At 43.3% G+C, this 27,995-nt stretch overlaps 1 protein-coding gene across 1 annotated transcript in view; it reads right to left on the bottom strand.

The window, feature by feature from the left end:
• Positions 1-27,995, bottom strand: part of GPC4 (glypican 4) — a 106,568-nt gene that overhangs the window by 31,904 nt on the left and 46,669 nt on the right. The window contains exon 2 of the mRNA XM_047716263.1: positions 3,051-3,209. Coding sequence (XP_047572219.1) covers positions 3,051-3,209 — 159 coding nt within the window. The remainder of the gene's footprint in view (positions 1-3,050; positions 3,210-27,995) is intronic.

The raw sequence follows: 27,995 nt of genomic DNA, 5'->3' as shown, positions 1-27,995 counted from the left end.
GGCTCAGGTCATGATCCCAGCGTCCTGGGATCGAGTCCCACATCGGGCTCCTTGCTTGGCGGGGAGCCTGCTTCTCCCTCTGCCTCTGCCTGCCATTCTGTCTGCCTGTGCTCGCTCGCTCTCCTCTCTCTCCGACAAATAAATAAAATCTTTAAAAAAAAAAAAAGAAAGAAAAGTTTCTAACAGGGGCGCCTGGGTGGCTCAGTTGGTTAAGTGTCTGCTTTCAGCTCAGGTCATGATCTCAGGCTCCTGGGATCCAGCTGCTTCTCCCTCTCCCTCTGCCCCTGCCCTCACCCACCGCTTGTGTGTGTACGCTCTCTCTAATAAATAAATAACCTGTTCCGGCCATAGAAAAAAGTGGTATCTCATCAGCAGGACTTGGGTTTTGATGGTAGAGAAAGTTGCCTGGGCTCAGGGTCACCACTTCAAATTTATACCATAAGCTTAGAGATGGCAAAAGATGCTCCTTTGAAGTTGCCTGACCTTGTAGGTTTCCATGTGTCCCTCTCCTGTTTCCTCAAGACTTGTCAGCCTTCTTCGTGCCACTTGGCCACCCCAGCTTGGTTCTCCAGTGGCCATCTTGTTGCTCGGCCCAACCTCCTCCCTTTCATTCACATCAATGACCTCGGGCTTGTCCTTTATAATGGCCTGGACCATTCTTGGACCAAGCACCCTGCCCTTGGATTTCTGAGCATCAAGACAGCCCCTATACAATTTCACTCAACCTCCTCTTTAGGCATAAGGAGTACTGACGGGTCCTAACTGCCACCCTTAAAAATCAGTCAACAAACATGGTGCCCACTTGAGGATTATAGTTTGTTGGATACCAGTCAACTGGGGTTTTACCATACAAAAGCTTTTAATTATCCCAGAAAACCTGGTTGGAAGGAAATAGGCAATGCATCCCAGCTCTGTTCTGATCTCTGGGCCAAACACATTTCAACTACTACTCCTTCAAAAGAAATTTACTCTGTGCTCACTACCTTTATTGTCTACGCCATGTTTTAATTTGAAGTCAGAAGAAACAAACTAAAGTTTCATAATCAATTTTCATGACCAGTTTTGAAACTGAGAAAGAAACAGTGTTAACACATTTATTGAATGTGAAACCTGGTAGGGAAAGGCCAGAGAAACTGTTTTTCCATCCGTTTTAAAAAAACATATGTTAACACTTACTGATAGTGTTTCTCTGTATGGCTTTTTAAAAACTACACACCCTACACGCCCTTAGGCGAGAGACGTCACAATGTCCATGGGCTCCGCACCAGGAGGAGACACGTCTAACAGGAAATGGGGCCACTCAGAGGTGGCAGAACTTGAAAACAGCTTGATCTCCACTCCATCATGCTACCAACGGGCCTGCCATTTGTGAAGAGCAGGACTTTTTCCCATCTAAATGCCCTTATTAAACCCCAAGGGGTCATTTTTGTATTTCAGCATCTCAAGTTTTCAAAGATGGCCATCTGATTATCTAAGTATTCTCCTCAAAGTAAAAGAAAATGCTAAGGTTACTGTCTTGAATGAGAAATGCCAGAGTCAAGTAAATTACCAGCCTTTTCAATAATTACACTAACAGTTTAGTGACCAAGAGAGACAGAGGTGGCCTAATGATGTCTTTTGACAATAACACCCACCTTCACATGGCGTTAACATGTTGTTAAGTACTTTTAATGGTTACAGCACACGCGTGTGTGGGGGGGGTGTGGACTGATAAACAGGATATATAGATACATAGAACATTTTCACCCATCCAGGAAAAGGAGGACATAAAATCAAGACTGAATACGATTTTGCACGGTAACTGGTGGCAGAATGGGTATGATAAATGACATGCTACATGGAGAAAACTTTAGTTCAACTACGTTACAAACTCAATATGCTCTCTTGGCCTAGCCTGGGAACCTAACACCTATTAAGTCGGTTATAAGTTTCAAATAACGAATCTCAAAAGCCAACATTTGAAATACAACCTGTTCTTTAGCTGGGGACTGCCTTATCAGCTATATAAATCTAATTTAGTCCAACTTCTCACCATGGTAACAAGCCCTTTGCAGAAATACTCAAAGACATTTCACATCTCGAAAATTTGCCTTGTACTTCTTCACCACACATAATGTCAAGAAAAGCATGCTTCAAAGGTACTATGTAATTAGAATGGCCTTTAAAACAGGCACAAAGGAAATCATTCCTATTAAAATTAAATCTACTTCATAACAATCTTCAAACTGAGTGAAGAGCACCAGAGAAGAGAATCCTGAGGTGTTTTGGACCCCATACCCCAGAGTTTTTCAAGTCTATCATCTGTAACATTGCTTCAGATATGATTGACGTGCCTCTCATTTGGCTCAGATGGGCTATTTCTTCACTATTAGAAGACAGCATGCGTATGAGAATTCATGTTTGGCACAGGGGACTGAAATGGGTTTGGTCGTGGCTTTACAGGGATAGACTAAGCCAAAGTGCCAGCTAAGGGACGAAGCCCAGCTTAACAACAATTATAAATATAGTAGCTACTCCTGGGCCACTGCTGCATGCCAACTCAAGAACTGAGTTTTAACCCTATCTGTGTTCTACGGGGCTTCTAGGAATTCTAGTTATCTCTGGGAAATGCAGTTTGCAACTTAATTTGAAGCCCAGCATCTGCAGAATCTCTATGCTTATTCTAAGTCTTCAGATGCCTGCCTGCTTTTTATTAGGGAGATTTTTTTTTTTAAGTGACTTGCGTCAACAGCACTATTTTGTGTTCACCCAAGAAAATAAATGAAAGCCCTTAAATGAAACTACTTCAATCTCTTTTTTGGCTCCTTGCAACCATATTTCCATAATGCCTACCATACAGATTCTAGTGCATCCAGACGGATCCCAGCAGTGAAGCTGGAAGGCTAACTGGCCCTTAGGATCCAACAAGGAGAAAGTCTTGGGAGTCACGAAAAAGTAGTCGTGGAAACTGAGCTGTCGCCTCTGAACCATGACTTGCAGAAAAGGTGTCAAACGGATTCAAGGACAAAGCACATACTGCTGCTTACTCGGACCGAAGTTCCCGCACCTACCATCAAACTTCTTGTAACGGGAAGCAAAGACGGCTTGCAACTGATCGCACTGTTCACTGACCACACTTTTGAAATCATCTTTACTTTGCAGGCTGTATTTCTCCTCCATCTCCTGAGAGCAGCAGGTATAACCCTGGGGACAGATCTTCAAATGATCACCTGGAAGATAAAATTGTAGGACAATCAATCTCCATCATCCTTCATCAAGTGCAAAAGGGAAGAGTTTGGCTTTAGTGCACACACGCCTTTCCTGCAAAAGCCTAGGCATTGTGTGTATCTGAAAAGTTTTACGAAAACTAAATACATCGAGACAGATAGCAGGCTCAGTGGGGTAGAGCATGCAACTCCTGTTCTCAGGGTCGTGGGTTCAAGCCCCACGTTGGGGGATAAATAAACTAAAAGCACCCCATTCCCTTATGGGAAAGCTAAAATAAAAAAGCCACCTATGATAGACAAAAGAACATGTGAATCAAGAAGACTGCTACACTACAGGAAAATCGGTGTGGCCAATAAACACTATCATTCAAGATCAACCCAGACCTTTTCTTTCTTTTTTTTATTAAAGAAATCATTCAAGATTCTATGCTAAATACTGTAGAAGTCATACAAATGACACGTAAGTTTTCTTAAGTTTGTGGAGTTTACATTCCAAGAGAGAGCACCCTTAATGAAGAATGATCTATAAAGTACACGTCAGGGGTGCCTGGGTGGCTCAGTGGGTTAAGTGTCTGCCTTTGGCTCAGGTCATGATCCCAGGTCCTGGGATTGAGTCCTGCACTGGGCTCCTTGCTCAGCAGGGGAGCCTGCTTCTCACTCTCTCTCTCTCTTCCCCTGTGCTTCCCCCCTCTAACAAATTAAATAAATAAATAAATAAATAAATAAATAAATAAATAAATAAAATATATGACAGCCAAATACATGATGAACGAACACACCAGCGGTAGTTATACTGTGGGGAAGCCAAGGGGTAAGTAGGTCTCAAGGGGTTGTTGGCCAAAAGAAAACAATGGGAGTTCACACTGGGTAATTTCAGGCTATGATAATTCACAAAGGGTAACGGCAAACGACCCTTAAATTTCAGATTTTCTCGTTCAGCACCTCCTGTGCAGTTGTCAGACACCATCTGACCTTATAATACCGGGATAAGTGCCCACTCATCCCAGTATAGACTAACGGCTTCGAATAAATGTCATCTTCACGCAGTGATGTAGTCCTAGGAGTCAAGAGAAATGCCGTAAGATGCATCACTCTGTAGCAGCTCAACCCACAAGGTATCTCCCTCCCTCTACATCAACTACGTTTGCTTGTGGTTAGGACAGGAAGGTTTGGAGGGCTTTTTTTTTTTTTTTTAAAGATCCCAAAGTTCACCCACACCTTGTTCCTCCTGCCACAGACCACAACTGTGCTTTGCGGAGACCATACTTCTCCCTCATAATGCCCAAGACATGGGGTGCCACTGAAACCTGCACCCCAATAGTTCTTACCCCTCGAGCCACACCGCCATGAATTGGTGTGATCTAATTTTTACAGATGTTTACAAGGACTTACTGCCATTGCCCCTTCTGCTATTGCCATCCACGTTCCACGTAAGACAAAGGGTCTGAAAACAAATCAAGATCTTGGGAACTCAGAAACGGAGTATGTTGAAGATACATGCACCTGTCTCCCATAAGTGGATGCAATAAATAAAGGGTTGGAGAATGAGGGGCCACTCAACCACCACCAGTCAAGGAAATGAACTGGCCCAATAGCTGGCCATTGCTGCTTCCTGGCTGACTGTGTTTCCAAGAATGACCTTGACCTAAGATAGATACCTGCAGTGGCTTTGGAGAGGTGGGGCACTGCAGATGAAATGGACTTAAAGCAACTTAATCTGACTAAACTAGGACTGTCTACGGCATGTATGCAAATAATTAATAATCATACGTGTGCCTGATCATCTTTCCTTCTCGACAATTAAAAAGTAGGGAGAATATTGCTGCTACACAAAAAAGGGGGGGGGGGTTACAGTAATCAAGGACTATTTAGGAAAAGGTGGAGGAAACAATCTTCAAACAACTTCCTCATCCAGAAACTGCTCAAAGTCTCTTTTGGCATTCTTGAAACTCTTGGTCAACAGATCAATCTAACCAAAAAAGGGCAGGGGGCGGAGGGTAAGATCGGGTATAAGAGTTTAGGAGTTGTGAAGCTGCAGAGTGTCTCAGATCTCATTAGCCAAAGAAGCAGGTTGCTAAGGCTCAGTTTTCTGCAAACACCTTTGTTACAACCAAAAACAAAACTCCCTCTTCCCTGGTTTAACAAGTTCACAGCAGGCCCTTGGTACCGAGGCACATAATTAACAGAGAGCTATCCAGTCGTCTCCAGGTTTCAGGGTTGAGGATTTCCCCCAACACGGTCTTGACAAGTGAAATAATATGAAGGACCCCAACTTGCTATAGTTGGGTTAAATAATCCATCACACTCACACCCCACACAGAAAACTAATTGGAATGCTCAGAGTGAGAGCTTAAGACACTGCAGGGCTATTTAAATGAATTATAGTTAAGGGAGCAGCTACTTCTTAAGTTTGTCACAGGCTAAAATTCATTGCATGCTGGTTTTCAAACACCTGCAAAGATTCCATTGGGATATACACTGAATTTCCAAGGCAAAACAATTCACGAGTTTGGAAAACAATCTATGTTCACCGAATCTTAACAGGTTCACACATATAATAAACCAAAGGGGCCACTTCATGGATGCTATCAAAATAGGTTTCTAACCCCAAGGAAAAGTACACCTTCTTTCCACCCCTAATGTATAACACACACGGGGACACACACACACACACACACACACACACACACACACACAACCTGAAGCCAGAAAATTCAGAGACAGCAGGAAAGAATAATTTTCTATACTTAAGAAGGTGCTAGACATTGATGGGTATAAACTGACCCACAGGAATTTTACACTAAGACACCTTTCAAAAATGTCTAATGGCAATAAAAGTTACCAGTAACCTGACATTTCCACAGACACATGTATACAGCAGAGCATCTAAAAGGTCCAGCGTATCAGGGCGCCTGGGTGGCTCAGTCGGTTGGGTGGCCGACTCTTGATTTCCGACCACCCAATCTTGGGGCCATGGGATTGAGTCCCACGTCAGTCTCTGCACTCTGGACGGGGTCTGCTTGTCCCTCTCCCACTCCACACTTGTGTGCATGCGCTCTCTCACAAACAAATAAATAAAATCCTTAAATAAATAGATAGATAGTCCAGCACAGTCAGGGTACTCGGCCTGTTTCATAGCCATCGGGGGCCCTTAGCAGAACCTTCTGGATTATACCAGAACACTGGGTTCCATGTTTGTTTTTGCAATATCTAATCAAAGAGAGTCCGCTTTCATTTCAGAGAGAAGGTCTTTCCAGGAAGACTTTGTCTAATGGTAAAAGGCTCACCTTGTGTAAAGGATGACAACGGGATAGACCCTTGGCTAATGCTGCCTCTGGCAAAGTCGTCTTCCTCTTGGTTTCAAGAAGCCCACTCCAACAGGCCACTTTTGCCCATGTAGCCTGGAACACACCACTTATTCGGTCTATATTTCTAAAAAGCATTACTTGAAAATGTAATCTGACATCCCTGCCCAAAGCCCTGCCTGAGACAAACGCAGTCTGAGACACACTTGTGAATTAAATCCCTAGACACACGTAGGCTACTGGGGGCTTGGTGCCGCAACTGCTTTCGGTTGATGGGAAGTACAAGGAGGAAGTGGTGGGTGGGTCAGTCTTGGTGCACTTGAAAATGGAATCCGAGCTCCACATTCTGGTAAGAACTAAAACCACTCATTTGGTTTTTAAAACATTGAGGTGTCTGGGTGGCACAGTCGGTCAAGCGTCCCACTCTTGGTTTCAGCTCGGGTTGCGATCTTGGTGTCATGGGATCGAGCCCCATCTGAAGCTCTGTGCTCAGTGCAGAGTCTGCTTAGGATCCCCGCTCTTTCTGCCCCTAGCCACCCCAACCTCTATGTAGTAGCTCACGCTTAAAGAAATAAATAAATCTTTAAAAATAAATAAATAAAACTTGACTATTTCTGGGGCACCTGGCTGGCTCTGTTGGAAGAGCACTTGAACTTGATCTTGAACTTGAATATTTCTACTTTAAGTGCCCCAAATGGTTTATATTAAAAGGGCACACATATTATTTTAAAGACATTCTCTTTGTCTGTGACTGCTCCTAAAATGGTGTGTCTGAAGGACAAATGTCTATTCTTTCTAGAGATCATCTTTCTAAAGCTGGTGATCCTTTCTCACTTACGAAAGATGGAGCGATGCTTGCTTTAGGCTGAGAGTGAACACAGGGACAAGGGGACCTGATGTGGCACAGGTGGGCAGACAGTACGGGGGTAAGTACTAAGCATGTGTTTGTTTTTTTTTTTTAAAGGGCCCTACGTAATTCTGCTACAGACACTGCCATAAGAATTAGTACCTGAAAGGTTTAAGTAGCAGAGCCACGGAAGAGCTGGCAAGTTGTGAACCAATTAGTCCAATGGCTCAGGTGAACAGCAGGCCATGACCCAAAGCTATTCTTGTTTCCTCGGTTTCCCTAGCTCAACCTCCTCCTTCCATGACCCCTGCTGTGTGCAGGCTTCTGTCCATGTATCGCTTCCTGGCTGCTTTCACTCCTTCCCTCTCCCCGGACTGTTCTTCATCACCCTCCTGTGTAGCTTCGGACAGCCCTGAATATAAACCCAGAGGCTTTTTTCCTTTTCCTTTTTTTTTTTTTTTTAAATTTGTTGATTTAGAGTTCCCTGATCTTCATTTAAAAAGCAGGTAAGTTGAATGCTTTACGGTTTTCTAAGGAAGCACCTAAATTAAGTTGCTTTTTGTACATGGCCCTTGATTGGATTTTTCTTTGTGGGTCAGTGGCCTTCTAAAGAAAAAAGGTCCCCTAGCCCTGTCCTCGGAGGCTTGGATGAGATTCAATGAAGCGTGCTTTTAAAAGCTTAACTCTATGTCATTGAAAACCCAAAAATAAATAAATAAATAAAATCCCTTGGAAGAGCCAAACTTTTTTCAATCATACCAGTTCTATGTAATTTCTCTTTAGTCTTGATATCAATGCCTTGGTTTTCAAAGCTGAACGAAGACAATCACCATCAATTACTACTCGATCCTGTATTGGTTCCTTTCGGAAACTCTTCAGATCAGTGCTTAAAGAGGCAGACCCTGAGGATAAGGAATCTAGTCCACCCTTTACCAGGACTCGGGGGCAAACAATCTGGACACGTGCTTTCTCACTTTACCTCACTCACTTCCTCTCACCGAAGGGTAGCTCCGAGGTACACAAATGGGGTGCAGCCGACATCTGTGGATTTTCGGCTGCTCATACCCACTTCCGTCTAGAAAGTGCTACAAGTGGTGAGCAATTCTCACCACTTGTAAATAAGCAGAGAGCTGCTTATTTACTACCAATTCGACTATTTTGCACTATATCTTACATTCTTACATTACATTCTAGGTCTTTCTCAGAAAATTCATTTAGAAGTCCGACTAGATGCCAAGAACATGTCTCTCCGATTCTCACATGTTTGGGGGGAATGGTGATAGGAGGATGCTTGTAGTCACCACTCAGCGTTGGCTTCCTGCATCTGTAGGAGATACTGGGAGATTCTAGTCTTCAGGTCCCCCCAGAGCTGTGAATGGAGGGAACCTCTCCGGGACATGGTGGCAGAGAACCCAGGCTCGTCCGCACCGGCATGATTTGTAGGGCATTCTCAGCACCCCAACTGGTTTTCACCAATAAAACAACCAAATGCCGTTGGTAAAAGAGACACAAATTGCACCCTAAGGGGAAGGGCTGCCGTGGGGAACATCTGAGAAGAACAGACTGGAAAGCACTCCGTCAATTGCAAACGTAAGAAGACTATAATTTGACATTGCTCCTTCTTGCCAAAACGGAGTGCCTGCCTCACTTGGGCTTTGAAGAAAACTTAGCTCTTTACAAGGGGTTTTTAGTAAGTTGAGTTTCGAATTCCAAATACTTAACGCGATTTGGATCTTTCATTCTGCAAGGCTGGTGGTAATGGTAGTCTCGGGATCAGAAGAGTGATGTGGTTGGAGTCTCAGCTGGACGTGGTTCACTGCAGGCACGTCCCCTGCAAGGAAAGCCGCTCACCCATCAGAGCCTTGCAAAGCCCTTTGTAAACAAGGAAGCATTCCATAATGTAAAAAGTGCAATGAGGAAACACAGAAAGAAAGAACATCTATTCTACCCTGATGAGCTACTGAAGTCATCCAGGTAGAGGCTTGTACCAGCCGAGGGAAGAGGGGCCGGGAGGGCAGCACCTTCTGTCCTCAGGCTAGTTCAGGAAAGTTTCTTGTTCAAGGGTGGATCTGAGAGGAGTCAAGACAGCCAGACAAGAGGCATTGAACGGCGCACATAAGTGAGAGAGAACGGATGAAAACGAAACACAAGACATCTCAAGGGCCATCAAAAGCAAAGCCCTGGGAGCTTAAGGGGACATGATGATGGACTAAGATAAGGTATTCTGGGTGGGTCCCTGGACCAGAAAAAGACACTGGGGGAAAGCTAAGGAAATCACACAAAGACTTGTATGTGAGTGTTTATAGCAGTATCGTCCTAATGGCGAAACGTCCGTCCATGGGGACAAGCAAAACGGGGCCTATCTGTATGATGGATCATTCCACCAGGAGGAAGAACAAAGTCCTGGTACATCTTAAAACACGGCTGGATCTTAAAAACAAACAAAACAAACATCCAAAACTATGCTAAGTGAGAGAGCCAGCCACCAAAGTCCACACATATGATTCCATTTACAGGAAATGTTCAGCATAGGTCATTTACAGAGACAGAAAGGAGGTTAGTGGGTTGCCTAAAGGAATGGGAAGTTAGGAGAGATTGCAGCTAAAAGGGAGGGGATTTCTTTCTGGGATGATGAAAATTTTCTAAAATTGCTTTTGGTGGTGAATCCATAATTCTACAGGTATATTAAAAGCCCCTATACACTTTAAAATGGGTAAATCATTTAGGATCTGAATTATATCTCAGTAAAAGCATTAGTAAAATAAAAAAGAAACTAAGAATATCAGAATATCAGAATTAGATGGGGACTTCAAAGAATAATAATGCAGCCGCGCTGGTTTTTCAATTGTGACAACGCACCACACTAAGGTAAGAAGCTAATGATAGGAAAACTGCCTGTGCTAGCCTCCCAACTTCTGTAAATCTGAAACTCTTCTAGGATAAAAAAGTTTATTATTATTTTTTAAAAGCAAACTTCAGTTTCCAAAGGAAAAAGGGGTAAATTGGGGGGTGAGCCTTAATCAGGCTTTTAAAAAATATGGTATACACACCATAAAATATGGTGTACACTTGGTGTAATTTTATTAGTTGGAGCTACATTAAGCTATGATATGCTAGGGGTGATTTTCCTAATCCCTCAATTGCTACTTTACTCTTTTTCTAATTTTTATTTGTTCCAAAAGTAAAACAATTCCTTGCCGTCGGTCTCAAGAGTTACCAAAATGGTTTCTGCTCACTTTCAGATCTAAATCCATGAAGCCACAAAGTGAGCTTAAAAAGCAGGTTGCTGTGTAACTCCATTGCCTCCAAGCTACCTACGAACCCCAGGAGGAATCTACAATGTTCTGTTTCACAGGAACAAAGAAAGAAAATCTCTAAAGGGTTTTAATAGTCCCAGGGGGGTGGGGGCAGCATATACATTAATCCACCCGCCCCTTTGCAAAAAGGACTGGAATTACCACATGGGATATGCGAGGCACATCGAAAGCCTTCAGTCATTTGACCTAAGCCTTAGTAAGAAAGCACATAAATTATAGTTATTATGCAGATGTAGCATTTGAGATCACCTACCAATCAGTAGGAGAAATGCAGCTAGTTAGTATTTTGCAAAACCTTGCCAAAATACAGCTCTGGAGGGCTTAAGACTGCCAATTATTGTGAGGTCCACTAATCCTGCAAGGTGGGCTAGAGAAGGCCAATCAGAAACACATACATTTTGAAAATCAGTTGTATTGTATTTTTCCAGGAATACCTTCCTGTAAGTATAGTTGGAAGAGTCAGGGTTGCTACTTTCCAACTCCATGCATCATTCCAACGAGCATTCAGATCCACTTTCAAATCCACTCCAGATAGAAATCAGCAGGGTTTTTAGGGCTTTTTAAATGATAAGCAAATTATGAACCAAAGTTTCTATCGGGCCATCTTGGAACCCCCTTTTAGTAGTAGTAAACCAAAGCTTTCCTAAAGTAATGCAGTATCACCCAAGCGAGCGAGCAGCAGGAAATGCAAACTCTGACCTAGGTTACAGTCACTTAAGAGCAGCGAGAGCACCGGCATGGATTTTGCCCATTTACAACCCCTTTGTTCAAGGCCCAGGACTCAAAAAAAGGAACAGCACTACTGGTGATTAACCTAAAACTCAGTAACTCGGAGGCTCCGATGTCCACTACCTAAGCAGTTGTGCTAATGAAGGCTCACAGGCCTGTGGTGGGGACTGCTGGGAGGCTGGCTAGGGGCAGGCAGGAAAAGTCGGGAGTTCTCTCGCTTTACCACGAACAGAAGACAGCTTTCCTGTCCGGAGTTTCTCTCCAACACCAATTTGTAATCTTCACCGGGCTCACAATTTAACAGAATGCTTGGAGGTGAAGGGTTGCGAACGCCTCAGTTACATATTCAGCGACCCACAAAAAAGTAGCCTAGAGACAAAAATCCCATTCGTTGGCTAGAACATCCTGTTCTCTGACACCCAACAGTGCTTCTGGATCACAATCCCTGGCAGACCGAGGCCTTGTTGGGGTCATCTCTAAGACAGCTCGTCAGGCCAGGCTCGGAGGGCCACAGGCACTTCCAGGGTGTGGGGAATGCTGGCCACCAGCATCTCACTCTTTCTCTGCACACCCCCTAGTATGCACAAGTCTTAATTTTGCCCCCATCAGCGGTCTCCTGCAGGCAATCACTTAAGACTACAGACAAAGTGGATGGGGCAAAGTGTCCTTGGAAAAACAGGGAGTGATTTTCCTTATTATTCCTAAATCATCTCTCCAGGAACCCCCGAAGCCCCGTTCTCAGATAACCTGCCAAAGCCATTTAGGTTAAGTAGTAAGATCAGAAAGAGTCAGCAGCTGAGTCCCAAGTTTATCACAGATGTGGAAGAAAATGCAGCTGGTGGATGGGCGAGTTCATAGACAGACACTTCCCCTAATGCAAATATCAATATGTCCCATTTCATATATGCTACATGGGTCATGTGGGTCATGAACATTTTTTAAAGTAGCTTCTCTTTCTTTCATAATTGCTTTCAGCTTGGGTGCCTAGGAAAATAAAAACCCTCAACTTTTTTTTTTTTTACTCTCTTTCATGATACACCTAAAATTCCTCCCTCCAAAAGTATGACAACGGGTTTTTAGTAAATCTACTTCCTACGAAAAACATATCTGCAGAACAACATAGTCCTTCAGCAGGAATCCTCCCAAAGATATTTCTCCAAATGGCTATCTAGACAGCTTTTACACTAAGTGAGAGCAAAGTCGGCTGCCTCACAGAAAGAAAAATGATTCCCAACATCAGATTTCATGCCACAGGAACCATTCTTTAAAATTCTAGCCAGGACAGTGGGTTAAGCCTCTGCCTTCGGCTCAGGTCATGATATCAGAGTCCTGGGATGGAGCCCCGAGTCGGGCTCTCTGCTCGGCAGGGAGCCTCCTTCCTCCTCTCTCTCTACCTGCTTCTCTGCCTACTTGTGCTTGCTCTCTGTCAAATAAATAAATAAAATCTTTTAAAAAAATAAAATTCTAGCCAGGCATCAATAAAATGGTGAGGAGGAAAGAAACATTTACATTTACAGTGTTCATACTTCATGGCATCGCTTAAAATCCACTTTCACGAAATTCTTGCCCAAGGTCACAGTGAGCTACAGCTTACTCTAACACAGCTCTGCACTGAGGGACTCTTCACTAGTCTCCATTCCACAGATACGGACATGAGCCACAGCTGAACAGGGGTCAACTTCTATAACACGGGAGGAAAAATTCGGCACCTTGCTTAAGCACCGGCAGATAGAGGAGGCGCAGGGTCCTCCTTTTGCCAGGCTGAGTCTCTCCAACCCTCAGAAAAGCTCCTCTCCTCACCATTATCAAATACCCTAACCCCTGGGGGCCTGCTGCCTTTGGGGACATACACCATAGAATTTATTCCTTTTTAGTGGGCTCTTTGCTCCTGAGAAGACTTCTGTTTACAGAGTTTGCAGAGTATACTTCCTCTTCTAGGTCACTTATTGGAGCTCTAAGTAAAACGTCTTGGTCCTAATTTTGTGAAGCAGGCACCACTAGTATAGCCATCCAGAGAATTCTCTACCCATACCCTTTGCTTCCTTCCTCTGAGTCAGCTGCTGTATAATGTTTGATGGAACAGTCCCACATTCCTGTGGTGATGCCCATTATTTCCAGTTTCCTTGGCTTGGTGTGCAACAGCTTTTTGAAGGCCCAAGGAGACCATGTGCCCTGGTTTCCCTTTGTCCGCATATGCTTTAGTCCCTTGAAAACCACAAGGTCATTCATTAGCCGAGCACAGATTCTGCCTTAGAGAAATGATGTTGCCTTTCCCAGAAGACTGACTTCGCTTAAGTTCTCAGTGTCCCACTCTTTACTGGGATTCTCCCAGCTTAACTGGTTAGGCGAGGAAGCCCCCGTCTGACCGGGATTTATCCTAATGGCAATCTACTAGCTGCTTGGCACCACTCGATCCCCCATTTCAGAATCTTTCCTTTAGGATCAGATCTATCGATTTGATTACACTTGATCTGTTCCTTAGGATTAAAAAAATGCAGTATCTTTATCACTTCCGGAACTAGTTACTTCCACAGTCCACCACAAGAGATTTACTGGGAAGAGAAGGCTGCCTTAAAACTTTCCCTAGGCCTGAATCAACAACGGTTCACTTTACCCAGACTAACCTTTGACCCAGTTTGGCAACACAGAAACTGTGCCATCCACCAGTGCAGAAAATGCAAAAGGCGTGGTCTCTACTCTTGAAAGTTACACGGATTTTATTGTTGCTCCGCAGGCGTTTTCTTTCTCCCTCTTACTCCACAATCGTTATTCCTGCAGCCCCTATCCCTCAGAATCTCTGAGATCCTCTGATCTTCTCTTAGAACAACTCAAGTTCAAAAGATAGGAGAGTTGACACTATCCCAGGGAAATCCACCCAACCCATGCTTCTCACCCTGGGGCTTCAACAGATGGGCTTTTTGGAGATGCCTCTGGACAAACTGGGAGAAAGAGTTTGACTTGCACACACTCAAATACAACCCATGCATTGCCAATGCGCTGTGTTCATTTTCTGAGTCGTCTAAAACAGGAGATGTTTGTCTGGACTCAAAAGAAGAATCCCGTAACGAAAGGAATAAGCAGACTCCTTGGGGATTGGGTTTGGCTACCTTTCTTGGTCAACAAAGCAAAATCGGCAAAGCGAAAACTGCTCACACAAATGCCTTTTTTTTTTTTTTTTTTTTAAAGCTATTTGGCTTGACATGTCAGGTCACTAGTCATTCAAATGTATTTTAAAACACCCCACCTCTCAGACGGTGTTAATGCTTTAATTTTTACAAGAATCAGACTCTGGTCATTTAAGGCTGAGCTTCCCTAAACTTATATTCCAACAGGCAATAAATCACTGACATGCCCCATTCAATTTTTGCAAGCGAGGTCTCAAGAGAGAGCTTTTACACCTTCAAGTGACCGACACACCAAACAGCAAAGGATACTACACAATTCCTCTGTGCCACACTGGGATTAATCCCTGTTTGTTCTGGGCTCTGAAACTCTGATAAAAAGGTGCTTGAAGCAAAATGTAAGGTATCAATTAGGGCATTCTTCAGCTGGGCCGCTGCCATGCCAACCACCTACTGTTTGACTCTTATTTCTTAAGTATCACAGAGAGGAAAAAGTAAAGGCAGATCTTGAGCACTAAATTGAAGTATTAATGTGATTATTTATTGATGACATGAAAAAATTTACTTCCTTACAGAAGATGATGGAACAGAGATTGCTGCTTTGCCAGCAAGTGACAAGGAAAAGAAAGAAACCAGGCATTTGCTTTGCACTCAAGTCCCTACAGGCCTGTTCAATTCCTGGCTATCCTCAGACGCAGGCCTCCAGATAAGAGGCCTCACAGTTAGCCCCAGGGCCACAGAGATGCGAATGTTCCGAAAAACACCAGTGCAACGGAGGTGACCGGCCCTCATGAGTGCAGAACTGTCAGATAATCAAGAATGAAGGGCTGCCTGTTACCATTTCTGCTTTGGGTGGGGATGAAAGGAAAGAGGCCATTCTAGTTTGAGCCTCTAAGAGGAAATGAAAGTCACTGTCATAGGGCTGACACTGGAGTCACTGTAGAACAGTGCCATCGTAGGACTTAAGGCAGGCGGCAGAGCTTCAGAAACCTGGGCAAGAGTCAAGCTTGAGACGGATGCTCCTCATCCCACATCAGACAGCTTGCCTGGGCTGGGGAAACGGATGCTCGTTTCACTACGTCAGTATCCAACTTGCCTTCCGTAAATCTTTGGGGTCATGGGTCAACTGTTCACTTGTAAAGCAATTAATGCAGTCGAGTATCTGGTCCCCAAGGGAAGCTCCAGTCACTCTCCCCAGTCCCAGAACGTGCGTGACCCATCATGAAGGCCACAGGAGTGAGAGAGAGAAAGAATGGATGAGAACCGGGTGAGGGAGAATGACAAGGAAGATGCTGTCGGACCCGAGGCCGACGGGTGGCAATCTGGCACCGGGGCCTCAGGTTCCACGGTGACTCTCAGTAGGCAGAGGGACACGTTTTCCTCTCTAGTTTCCATTACACAGAGCCTGCAGATGGCACACCATTACTCCTGCAATTAGTGGCTATAATTATGAAAAGTCTTTGATGTGAGAGCAAAAATTATTAAAATGGCCCTTCTTAGAAAAAGGAAGGCTGCAAATATAGCCTCCTTTGCAAAATTCAAGGACCAATTTCATACCAGGACCTTCTGCCAGAAAAAAAGGTCATTCAGTTTAATATACTTGTTTTCACCTGCTCCCCTTCAAGATGTTTTATCCCATGTAGAAAACGAATAATGGTATGTGGTCCATGATGTATTTTAAGAATATACTTAGGGGTACTTCAAAGGAAAATAAGAGTAAACTTCTCTTTGCAGACACATGTGTGACTTGCACAAGCACCTGGTTTGTCTGCTCCCACAGTAAGCAACGAGAGGTCATTTTTAAAACGGTCATGGGGCGCCTGTCCGGCTCAGTCGGTGGAACGTGCGACTCTTGATCTCAGGGTTGTGGGTTCAAGCCCCGTGTTAGGGGTAGAGACTACTTTAAAAGAATCAAATAAAAATAATAAAAATAAAAGTCTATAAGGATGAGAACAAATGGCAACAGATAAACGTCAGTCTTGGTTTAAAGGCAACACTGGGTGGTGCTGTGCCTATCCGTTGGAATGAGTACATATTTTCATGTACTTAAATGGATACCAGTAACTAGAAATATGAAAGAGCTCCTTTTGTTTTCTTTGTCTTTTACAGGATCACAAATCATGCAAGATCCCATCTTAATTCTTTTCTTAATCTTCCTAATCTTAAATTGAAACTAAATCATAATCCCTAGTCTAGCCAAGGTTAAAGGAGCACATATATTACCCCAGTGCAAGATTTTAAATCATATTCTGGAAATCAGTTTCAATGTAGGGGAAAGGGGCCATTTCAAAGGTTGAAGCGAAAGCAAATGTCCAGCATTATGAGCCCTGCTTTTTTGCAAATGAGTGGCCTAAATTAGAATGAGTCTGACCAGGCTACGGGGAAAAATACTTAGATTTCTGTCCATGGATATCTCTATTTTTAATATATCATCCCAGCCCAATATAAAAACATCAACTAACCTAACTCAAGAGTAACTCTACTGTGATAAACTCAATCATACAGAATGATAATACTACCATAAGCTTAGGGAAGAAGCACAGTTCAATCTCGAGTTTCACAAACATTTGGGGAGGTGCTTGGTAGCACAAGTCTGAGCTTTCATTTTGCCTAAATGACCAGATGGGTAAGGGTAAGTGTAGGACATACTTATAAAAAGGCATGGTTTGGGGGAGCCTGGGTGGCTCATTCGGTTAAGTGTCCGCCTCTTGGTTTTGGCTCAGGTCATGATCTCATGGATGGGGAGATCAAGCCCTGCTTTGGGCTCTGCACTAGGTGGGAGTGGTGGGAATCTGCTTCAGATTTTCTCCCTCTCCCTCCCCCTTCCCCCCTCCCCCACTCACACTCTTGTGTGTGCCAGAACACTCTCTCTCAAACAAATAAAACTTTTTAAAAAGGGCATGGTTTCATCCCTGTGAGATGAACTTTCATGATTTCAGGATTTGTGGGAGCAAAGAGAAACACAAATTATGCCAGGGATTATTACGAAATAAGCCTGACACTTTTTTTTTCTTTAAAAAAAAAAAAAGGTCATAACCCATTCTGCTTATTGGTTAAAACTCTTAAAATAGCACTGACAAATTTGGTGGCCCTGGGAGAGCAGACAGAAGCCCAGCTGCTTTTTCAGTAAAAAAACAAATGAAGACAGTCACAAGTAGGAGAGGACACTCACTAAATAAAGGGACTAGAAAAGCTTTCTACACACAGTACCTGCTCTGAGTCTGGGGTAGGCAGGCTCCATGGGATACGGAGAACATAAGGACTTTCGAGTTAAACAGGACCGAATTTGAACTCAATTCTGTGTAATTCTGGGTCAGTCTCTTCACTTCAGGAACTCTTTAGTCTTCCAGAAAATAGGGACAAAACCAGAACCTACCTCACAGAATCACGAAAAGCAATAAATGTATATGGTGCCTCACTCAATACTAGCTATTGCCAGTATAAATACTGCCCTCAGAAGAGAACTCTGTATTCTCCAGAAGGGGGATCCTTTCTGTGCTTCAGGTTTGGCTATACTTAAAAAAGAGTTGTTCGGGGCACCTGGGTGGCTCAGTGGGTTAGAGCCTCTGCCTTCTGCTCAGCAGGGAGCCTGCTTCCCCTTCTCTCTCTCTGCCTGCCTCTCTGCCTCCTTGTGATCTCTGTCAAATAAATAAATAAAATAAAATCTTTAAAAAAAAAAGAAAGAAAAGTAAGTTGTTTTCTTATTACTGTTACTACTACTAGCAGTCGTCGTCCTCTTCGGAAGCATTTATTTTTAAAATTTACCCACAAAAGAGCAATTTAGCTTTATTTAGCCAAATATAAACTGTCTGTTGGTAAAAATCCACACTACTGCAATACCACTCTGGGATTACATGCTAGGCAATCTCTTCTTTAGTTCTGAAATGCCTGTTCTAACCTTGAGATTAATGAAAAATAAAGGTTACTTCATATGAAACTGCCATTGTTTTAGGTTAAAAAGGTCAGGTAGCAAGCAATTTTATATAGCCTGGCCCAAGGATTTTGAGGACTCAACTTGGTATCAACATCCAAATATCTCTACCTATCAACTATGAACAGTCTGCATTCTAGAATTCCTGCACTCACGATTCGCAAGAGTGAAAGACAGTAATATTTACTTCCTTAAACACGCATCTTGCTTTTTAAAAAATGTGTGTGTGTAGGGTGTGCATTCTGTCCCTGCACTGTCCTGACAAACATTGGCTCCTCCCTCATGGCAGTGGCTTTGCCAAAAGCTCTATCCAATAAAGGTAGATGATTCAGAAATTTGGAATATCTGAGGATAAATGTATGTTAGAGGAGAAAAAAAAAAAAAGGAAAAAGGGGGAAAAAAAAACCCACCCCGAGATGAAGGGAGTTTGTTCCCTGTCACATCAAAGGAAGGAAGAACAAAGATGGAAATGACAGCTCCCCGCACAATTGTGATGCATTTAAGTGCCTATTTTTTTGATGTTTCTGATGAGAGTGTATCGACCTCAGATCGCCTGTCAGTTTAGCACCTGATCACCTCTTCATACTCTCTCTCTTAAATATTTCTGTCAAATGCATCTTCCTCTGCTAGGTTTTAGACGGGCACCATAGGTTTCCCTCCATTTACCCCCTTACAATTATACAGAAGATCCACAGACATGAATAAGAAAAAGAAAACTCATCAACATAACGCTTAACCTGCCAAGATGAAAAACGAGGGCTTCCTGAACAAGTGTTTCTAGAAGAATGTGTGGGCGGAGCGTGCGGGGAGGGAGGGAGGAACAGGTGCTCCGGGAGATACCCTGGCCTTGGTCCTGAGTAGCGTATAGGACGGAGGGGCACCAGGCACGTGAGGGCGATCGCGGAGCTATTAAATCCAACAGCGTGATGAGGAAGAGAAAAGTTCCAAACTGATTCAATGTGTTTTTCCTATTTTACGCTAAGAAGCTCTGGCAAAACCAGGCATTATTGAGGGAGAAAGGGTTCCAAGAGTAAACAACGCGCAAGATGCCTGGAGACTGGTTTAAAAATAGACAGAAAAACAAGCCTCACCTATTGTTTGTTAGCTCAGAGTAAGTGCTCCCAAGTCCTTAAGATTTCGAGAGGGCTGCAGAGAGAAAAGAAACGGAAGCTTTCGCGTGGCTAAAAGGCAGAGTGAAAAGAAGTGAAGGTATCTTTGATGAGAGAACAAGCTAGTGCAGACGGAGGAGAAAAGCCCACAGAACTAAAAACCAGGCAGGAGCAACTTGCGAGAGCGCGGCAAGCCAAGAGCGTAAGAGGCTGCGCTCTGTCAAAAGGCAGAAGCCATTCAGAGCATTGGCGGACCCACTTAATCACAGTCACCGGACTAAAGAGGAGATGGTCGATAGACTGAATGAATTCTTTGTCTTCTAAGGAGATCTGCATTCCCAAACCAGAACACTGAACTCCGCAGGTCAGAGGTACTAGATCAAATAGTGGTAAACACATCTAATCAACAAACCAGGAGTAGATAAATCACTGTGACCAGATGGTATCCACCAGCCAGTTCTGAAGTAAGTCAAGGGTGAAATTGTTTTGGCCAACATGTGTAGGCCGTCTTTACAAACAGCCACTGTGCCCGAGGGACTGGTGCTTGTCACTTCGATTCCTATTCATGAGGAGGGTTCCAGAAGGGACCCTGGGAAGTAGAAACCAGTAAGGCTCATTTCCATATCAAGCAGGCTGGCAAACTTGACAATAAAGGTGCAATCACTGCACATTTACAAAAATAAAGCCTATGGGGGAAGAGAAAATCAAATATTTTGGCGAAGGAGAAAGATCACTTTCATCTAATAAACTCGAGCTCCTGGGGTGCGCAGCCCAAGAAAAATGTGCGACTGGATAAAGGTGACCCTGAAGACAAAATGTACAGGGGTGCTAAAAACGCAACAGAAAAGATTGCCCTGTACCTATGCCCCTATGTCCAGGCATTGAATCTTATAAAGTACAGAGGGGAGATCAGCAAAATTCAAAGGCTGGTTGAAAAGACCGGGGCAATTCTTTAAGGGATGCAGCAGAGACAAAGGAAAATAAATTAAGGTTTGGTGTGGAAAGATGGGAATGTTATTTCTTTTAATGAAGCATATGGAGAGGCTTTAAAAGTGTTCTTTTTATAGTCTCCTGATATACTGAACTTATTCAATCAGCAACCCTAGAAGTAGAACAACGGCTCACTCACACATTGCTTCAACTTTTGGAACAACCCAATAAGCAAGGGAAGTCTTGGTCTATCCTCTCCCCAAAAAACATTCAAAATCTGTGAAATTTACTGTAGAATACTGGAGCCCCCTTCTGAGACACAGCCTTTATTTTGCACACAAATATTCTAGTTGCATATTTAACCAACTCTGCTGATTTCTGGACATTCAGTTCTGCCCGGAATTAAACAGAGCCCTGAGGACATCACTGCTTTAGTGCGCCATTTCTTACATGATTTTCATGATGATGACCGTGGGTCTTCCTTAACTGATTACAGTTTTTAATCCTTCTGTTTATAAGCCAGGGGAATATATATTCCAGAAATATTTTCATTGAAATGTTTAGAACATTTTTTAAAACAGTTTGATATGTGAAAGGGTAATTATCTGGCAAAATCTCTTACTCAAAATATTTCCTTTTCAGATGAAGCAAGATAACAAAGATGTTATTTTAAAGCCACAAGCATTAAGGTCAACAGTTGGAACAGGATGCAACTCAAAAGCTTCACAAAAGTTCTAGATATATTCAGAGAGCAGGTCAACAGGGTGATTTATTAAGGAAAATTCACTTGTGTTGTATATATTTAGATGCTTTGAATTTGTGTTCCAAAAAAGCACATTCATTTTCCTTCCACCTGACCATGGTATCCTTGCCAGAGACACAAGTGACCAGAGAATGGACCCAGGCGGCAAGGCGGTTTTTTTCCTTTCAAAAGACATCAAACAGCCGATTCATATTACCAAAAACATTAATCCCAGAAGACTTCTTAGGAGCAAAGAGTTAAGTAAACATGCAAATAACATTTATTTCTCAGGATGGGCTTCTTTATTTCTTCAAACACATATTTTCCCCTTTGGGAAGAGAGACTCTGCTAACTGCACTTTACACCATTCTTTCTCTCAAGACAACTTGGGTTTGATGAAGGAAAAAGATCCAACGTATCTGAGAAGAAAACAAAAATCAGATACTCAAGGAAAGCCAGCTCTCAAACCACATGCCTCAGGATAAGCCACTGTGCGCACCAGAAAAGCACCATTTCTGGTCTTCGTTGTAACGTGTATTAACTGCTCCAGGGAAATGAAATGGAACAAACACTGGGTAACAGCATGGAAGGCCAAAATAGCAACGTTTTCTGGAAAACTAAACTGCAGAAATTCTACCGTTCCTTCTCCTTTCTATCGGAGTACCCAAATGCAAAAGCTCCTCATCTCTCACAGAAAAGAGAAAGTGACAAGGCAGGGTTCTGAGTAAGGAAAAGACTCCCAGACACATCAAATACAATAATGGAAACAAAGACACTGAAAAAAGAAACTGGACAGAGAAGGGGCAGGGGCAAAGGGCGGCTCACTCGTTTCCATCCTAAAAATGCCAGTGTACAAAATGTCACACGCCATATCCGTACCCTGCATACAACACAGTACAGAAGGCGTTAAGAACGGTTTTACAATTTTAAATAGCCCTGGTCTGGAGACTGAACTTTGATGGAGACCCATCATTGCTCCCGGTCTCTCACGGGGCATTTCATAAATGAACGCGTGTGGCCACAGATGACACTTAGCACTGATATTCGGAGATCATTTCTTTAGAACAATGGCCTCTTAACATTTCCTGCTTCTTAGCAGGATCAGACACTAAAAGGGCCAAGAGTAATGCCTTGCTAAAGAAGGGATGAAAAGCTTACCATGTTGCGGGCGGCTGGGAGAGAAATAAACATCCTCTGTGAGGGCTGTCCCGAAAACAACCCTCTGTAGTGGCTCTCACACAATCTTTATTTCATGACAACCTCCACAATGGTGACTTTTCAGTGAAAGCTTGTCAACTCTCCTGGTTTCCTCTCGCATAGCTCCGTGGGTGCTGCTGTAGGCCTGGACCCCCTCAAGCTCCTTCCAACCGCACTGCTGTCTCCCACCCCAAGAAACAGGTAAGTCGAGTCTGGAGAGCCTGGCTAAGGGTAGGAAGGGGGAGGGGGAAGGGGCCTTTTGGTAAAACAAATGCTGGTCGTGGTTTGCTCTTCGGACAGCAAGCCAGGGCATGACAGCAAGCTGGGAAGGCCACGGCACAGACGTCAAGAGGCGCCTGGGTAAGGGTCATCAGCATTAACGATTTTGTCACCGGAATGAACCACATGTGCACGCCCTCAGCCAATGATCTGACAAATAATGTTTGTTTTCAAACACATAGCTTTGTATCAGCTGAATATGCCTGTGTCACCCCCGATTTCACTTGTTGACACCAAACATGTGTAGGTAGTTGGAGGTGGGACTTGGGAAGTAGTTAGGTCATGAGGTTGGAGCCCCCATCAATGGGATTAGCACCCTTATAAAAGGGCCCACAGGGACCGTCACAGCAGACACTGAGTCTCTGGGGTACCTTGACCTTGGGACTTCCCAGTCACTGGAACCCTGAGAAATACACTTCTGTTGTTTAAGCCACAGAGTCTCGGGGATTTTGTTATAGGAGCCAAAACAGACTAAATAAGACAAGCTAGTTTTTTCTCTCACGCTTCTCCAAATACCCTCAGGCCTTTATTCTGAAAATATGCCATTTACCCACTCCTCACCTGCCAACACTGCATTCTCTGGAGGATGGAAAACAGTGAACCAAGGTTCCACGTAAAGTAAAGGCTATCAAAGTTTCCGACCACTAAGAACTGGAAGGAGCCCATGACCCTGAGATCGGAGTCCCTCAGTCTATGGAAGAAAAGCTTAAGTTCCCTGTAAATATGGGTGAAACTGTCCAAGGCAGCATGGCATACTAAGTTACCTGGGGTCTCCTGCCATCCGGTTTGGGATTTTTATATCCCTTATCAATCAAGTGAACCCTGACATTAGCCACTAGGAAAAAGCAAATGGGAAATTCACGAGTCCAACATGGAGCTAGACCTGTTGCTTATCCCCCCAGCCCCAAATATTTTTTAATATCTTCCCCCAACTATTCTTTAATCAAAATAGAATTCACATGCCATCCAACTCATGCACTTAACGTGTACAATTCATTGGGTTTTAGTTTAGTCACTGAGTTGTGCAATCACTAGTATCTAATTCTGGGACTTATGCATCACCCCAAAAAGAAATTTCATACCTATTAGCAGTCACTGCCACTCCATCCCCTCCACCCACCCACGTACATGAGGTCTAGGCAACCACTAATCTCTCTTCTGTCTCTGTGGGCTTGCCTACTCTGGACATCTTATATAAAAGGAAATATACAACATGGAGTCCTTCTGTACTGGTTTTTTTCGTGAAGCCTCAAGTTGTTAAGGTTCATCTGTTGTAGCGTCTCAGTGCTTCGTTTCCCTTTATGGCTGAATGTTATTCCTCTGTATGGACTATACCATGTTTTGTTTATCTGTTTATCAGTTGATGAATATTTCGACTGTTTCTACCTTTCCACAACCCTGAATAATGCAGCCACAATCATTGTTAAATTATTTATTAAACTAGTTGATTTTTATTTTAACATTGGATACAGACATTGACCGGAAACTCTCTGGGCAACACTAAAATCTTAATAATATCCAACCTTAGTTTTGTTTCTTTTCTTTTCTTTTTTTGCCCAAAGGGTTTCAAATTCTTTTAGGTATATACATACCTAGCAGTGGAAGCCCTGGGTCACACAGACCAAAGAGTCTATGCTGAACTTCTCGAGAATCTGCCGCTCATCGACCTTTTGGAGTTGAGAATTCCATCCGGACTGGCCTCAGATATGAGCTTAACAAAAGTTATTGGTCTCCACAAGCTAGCTGTTCTGGCCACCAGAAACAACAATGACATTTAAATGGGAAGTGATGACCAAAACAAAACGAACTCCAAAACATGGGTTTAAATCTCTCAAATAAGAAAACACACTTAAATTTAGTCACTACTTCCTGTTTTCATCCTAAAATTTAGACAAGGCATTCTGAACTTCAATACACACGCATCATAATTGTAAAAGTGGAATGAAATGGTAAATAAGAATCAGATATGAACCTTTCTTTAATAACTCCCATATGAATTACATCTTTCAGGAATGGTAATAGGAACACATAAGTTTCTGGATTGGAACACAATGAATTATCTCAAAGAGATCTAGATATGAATGCTGTTGAAAATCTAATATCCACTGTTTCTGACACAGCTAAAAACTATGCTTCCTATGGTAACTAAGACATTTAAGACCGTCCTATTCTCTATTAAGAGACCCTACTAATGCAAACATTATCAATTCATTTTAGGAGGACAGCCTGGATGGGTAAAAGGTCATTCTTGTCAAAGATGGGGGGGCAGCAATGGGCCTTTCTATGGAAAGTCACAGAGCTTGCTGATTTCTTTTCATTCTGAAAATTCTTTTTATTCATTACTCAGGCTGTTAGGCAGAGCATTTTCCCTGATCACAGCTGCAGAATTTTAGCCCCAAAGCCAAATAAGTGATTCTTTACAACCTCCCCAGTTTCTTTTTTTTTTTAGAATTCAGGAAATATGATAGTAGCATAGTTTTTTTTTTTTTTTAAGATTTTTTTATTTATTTCTTTGACAGAGACAGATCACAAGCAGGCAGAGGGAGAGGGGGAAGCAGGCTCCCTGCCGAGCAGAGAGCCCAATGCGGGCCTTGATCCCAGGACCCTGAGATCATGACCTGAGCCGAAGGCAGAGGCTTTAACCCACTGAGCCACCCAGGCGCCCCCCAGTTTCTTGTTTCTTAATGTTTTATTCCATTTCAACTATAGTTTAGGTGGCTGCCTGGAAGGCACACCCCCACGGTTTCCACCTAATTTTTACAACTTAACCTTTTCATCCCAATTTCATTAACCTTTCACCACTTCCATGCTTGCTCTATCTATATTCCCATGAGCTATCCTTTCTTTCTCTAGTCAATGAGCAGGTATTGGCTACCTCACATATGTCAGGCATGGCACCAAATTCTGAGGACAAGAAATGAGCCACTTTTGCCCTGAAGGAGCTCAGAGGCTAGTATAGATCATGCCAGCCCTGCACCCTCCTTCCCATTTCCATCCCAGTTACGACAACATCCTACCAAGTGTCCACATCAAAACTATCTTGAAAGCCTGTTGAGTTTGAGACCTGGCTATCTAGAGGTTCCCTGTTCCCAGGAGACCCTCTGCGATGGGATATGAACATTGATAGGGAAATCGCTTCAGAATATGAGAATATTAAGCATCTCCACCCTTATTTAATAAGCTCAAGTTAGAATGATTTTATTTTCAAAGGTTTTTTTTTTTTTTTTTTAAATCACAGCCTGTAGGTTTTTCTTTACTTTTTGGTAGAAAAAGGAAACAAGCCTGTTAAAACCTGCAAATATGCACTATTTTCTGCATTACTCATCTCTCCTAAATAGTTGCAGCTGTTTCGCAAGCTTTTCTCTGCAGAAAGATGGAGCCACGTCCTACCCTAGATGTTAGGTCAGAGGCCATACGTTTTCGACAATAAGATCAGACGTGGCAAATGGCTGGATAGTGAGATGTTCGCAAGCAATCCCTCAGGAGCTGTGCAGAAAGGACGGAATACTGTAGCAGGTCATTCATCAGTTCTCCGAGTGTTTACTGCTATCAGAGCGGCCTTCTCAAGTTCTTATCAGCTTCATGGATTTCAGGTCAAATGCAGTGAAGGCACGAATCAGGTATGCATGGAGATGATTCAAGTTTAAAAGCATTTCAGTTCATCATATCAAGTTCCAAGACCCCAGCTCCAAATGTTATCATTACATAAAAGCATACACATATGTTTTCAATGGTTCTGTTCAGTGGTTCCCACCCTGTGGGTCTTAGAGGTATTTTCCAAAGTCTGTGGATTTACAGGTCCGCCAAGGACTCTGCACACTGAAGACTGTCTCACTTACAGAACACACCATGTGGGGCAATCATTGGTAAAATAGACCATAACCAGTTCCTGAGACCGTGTGGGCAGATAAAGTTGCCAGTAAAAATTCAATGAGCCAGGCGCACTTAAGACAAATTATCAAAAACGGTTTAGAAAAGGACGGCGACCCCTTCTCACTTATGTACTCCGCAAATGGTCACCACAAAGGACACCAAACCACATTCTGCTGGATCCCAAAAGAGCAAGTGCAATCCCACACAGTATCATCTGAGGAGCCGTGAGGAAGTGATGAGAAACCGTGGTCCTCGAACCGGCAGCCACAGAGTGGCTGTGTACATTGAGGGCAAGAGTCCCCCCACCTCTGGCTCTCAAAGACTTCATTCTTGTAAAATGACTTCTGACCTCCTGTCTGGCTCCAACATTCACAGGAGCTCTAAGATCTTACGTTCCCATGCTTCTGTGGCTCAGGGGCACCCAGGGGCCTCCCATGGAGGGCAGAGCGGTTAACATCAGCCGCCAAATGAGCTCCAGACTGAGTGCCTCTCCAGCAGCCAAGGCTTTCTGTTATTCACCTGAGCTGACCGAGTTGCCCTCGATAAATACTTGTTTGGGATGAAGGGGAGGGCTGGAAAGGGTTTCAGAACCACAGACATAGACCTAAGCTTTCATTTCTTAGTTGACTGAGGTGCTTAGAGATTCATAGAGAAATCTGATGATTCCTGATTCCTTCCGCAGTGAGCGTACTTCCTCTTCCTTAACCCTGCCTCTCCAAGTTCAATGGCAATTTCTACATTCTGCATTTAGTAGCAGGCTAAATAGGGTAGCTGTATTTTAATAGATTATGAGACTAAAGCTACATCTACCTCCGCGGGGTGGTTCAGTTTATACATTCCAATCTCTGAATGCCAAAAGCTGGGAACGACAGAGGTTTCAGTCCATTACGTCTGCAGGGCTGGAAGCCTGCCAAAGCTAATGGGGGGGCCATTTGTAGAGATAATAAATGGGCCCCTTTGCAGACTTTTGCTTTAGAAGCCAATTTAAACTTACACAACTGACAAACAGAATATGATTCCCATTCTATCAAAGGGTGAAGGACTGAAAAGCAGTAATGAATTAAAGCAAAACATTCTTCCCATGGCCACTGACAAACTAACTTACCCTCAGTGCAAGTCTGTCAGGATGGAGGTTAAGGCCATAAGACCAATTTTGTAAATTGTATCCAAGCAAAGCACTTAGTTTGCCCTTTCACACTGGATGCCCGATAGGCTACTTCCAGTTCTAGTGTACTCTGGGTCTCAATTTTTCAATTAAAAGAATCCAGGGGAAAACAAAAGATTGGGATTACATCAAGAGAGTAAGTTTTGCACAGCCAAGGAAACCATCAACAAAAGGAAACCCCAACCTACTGAATGGAAGAAGACATTTGCAAATGATACATCCGATGGGAGGTTAATATCCAAA

This window comes from Lutra lutra, chromosome X, assembly GCF_902655055.1.
Source record: "Lutra lutra chromosome X, mLutLut1.2, whole genome shotgun sequence".
Classification (NCBI taxonomy): domain Eukaryota; kingdom Metazoa; phylum Chordata; class Mammalia; order Carnivora; family Mustelidae; genus Lutra; species Lutra lutra.
Note: the sequence above shows the minus strand (reverse complement) of the source record. Positions and strands in the feature narration are given on the sequence as shown.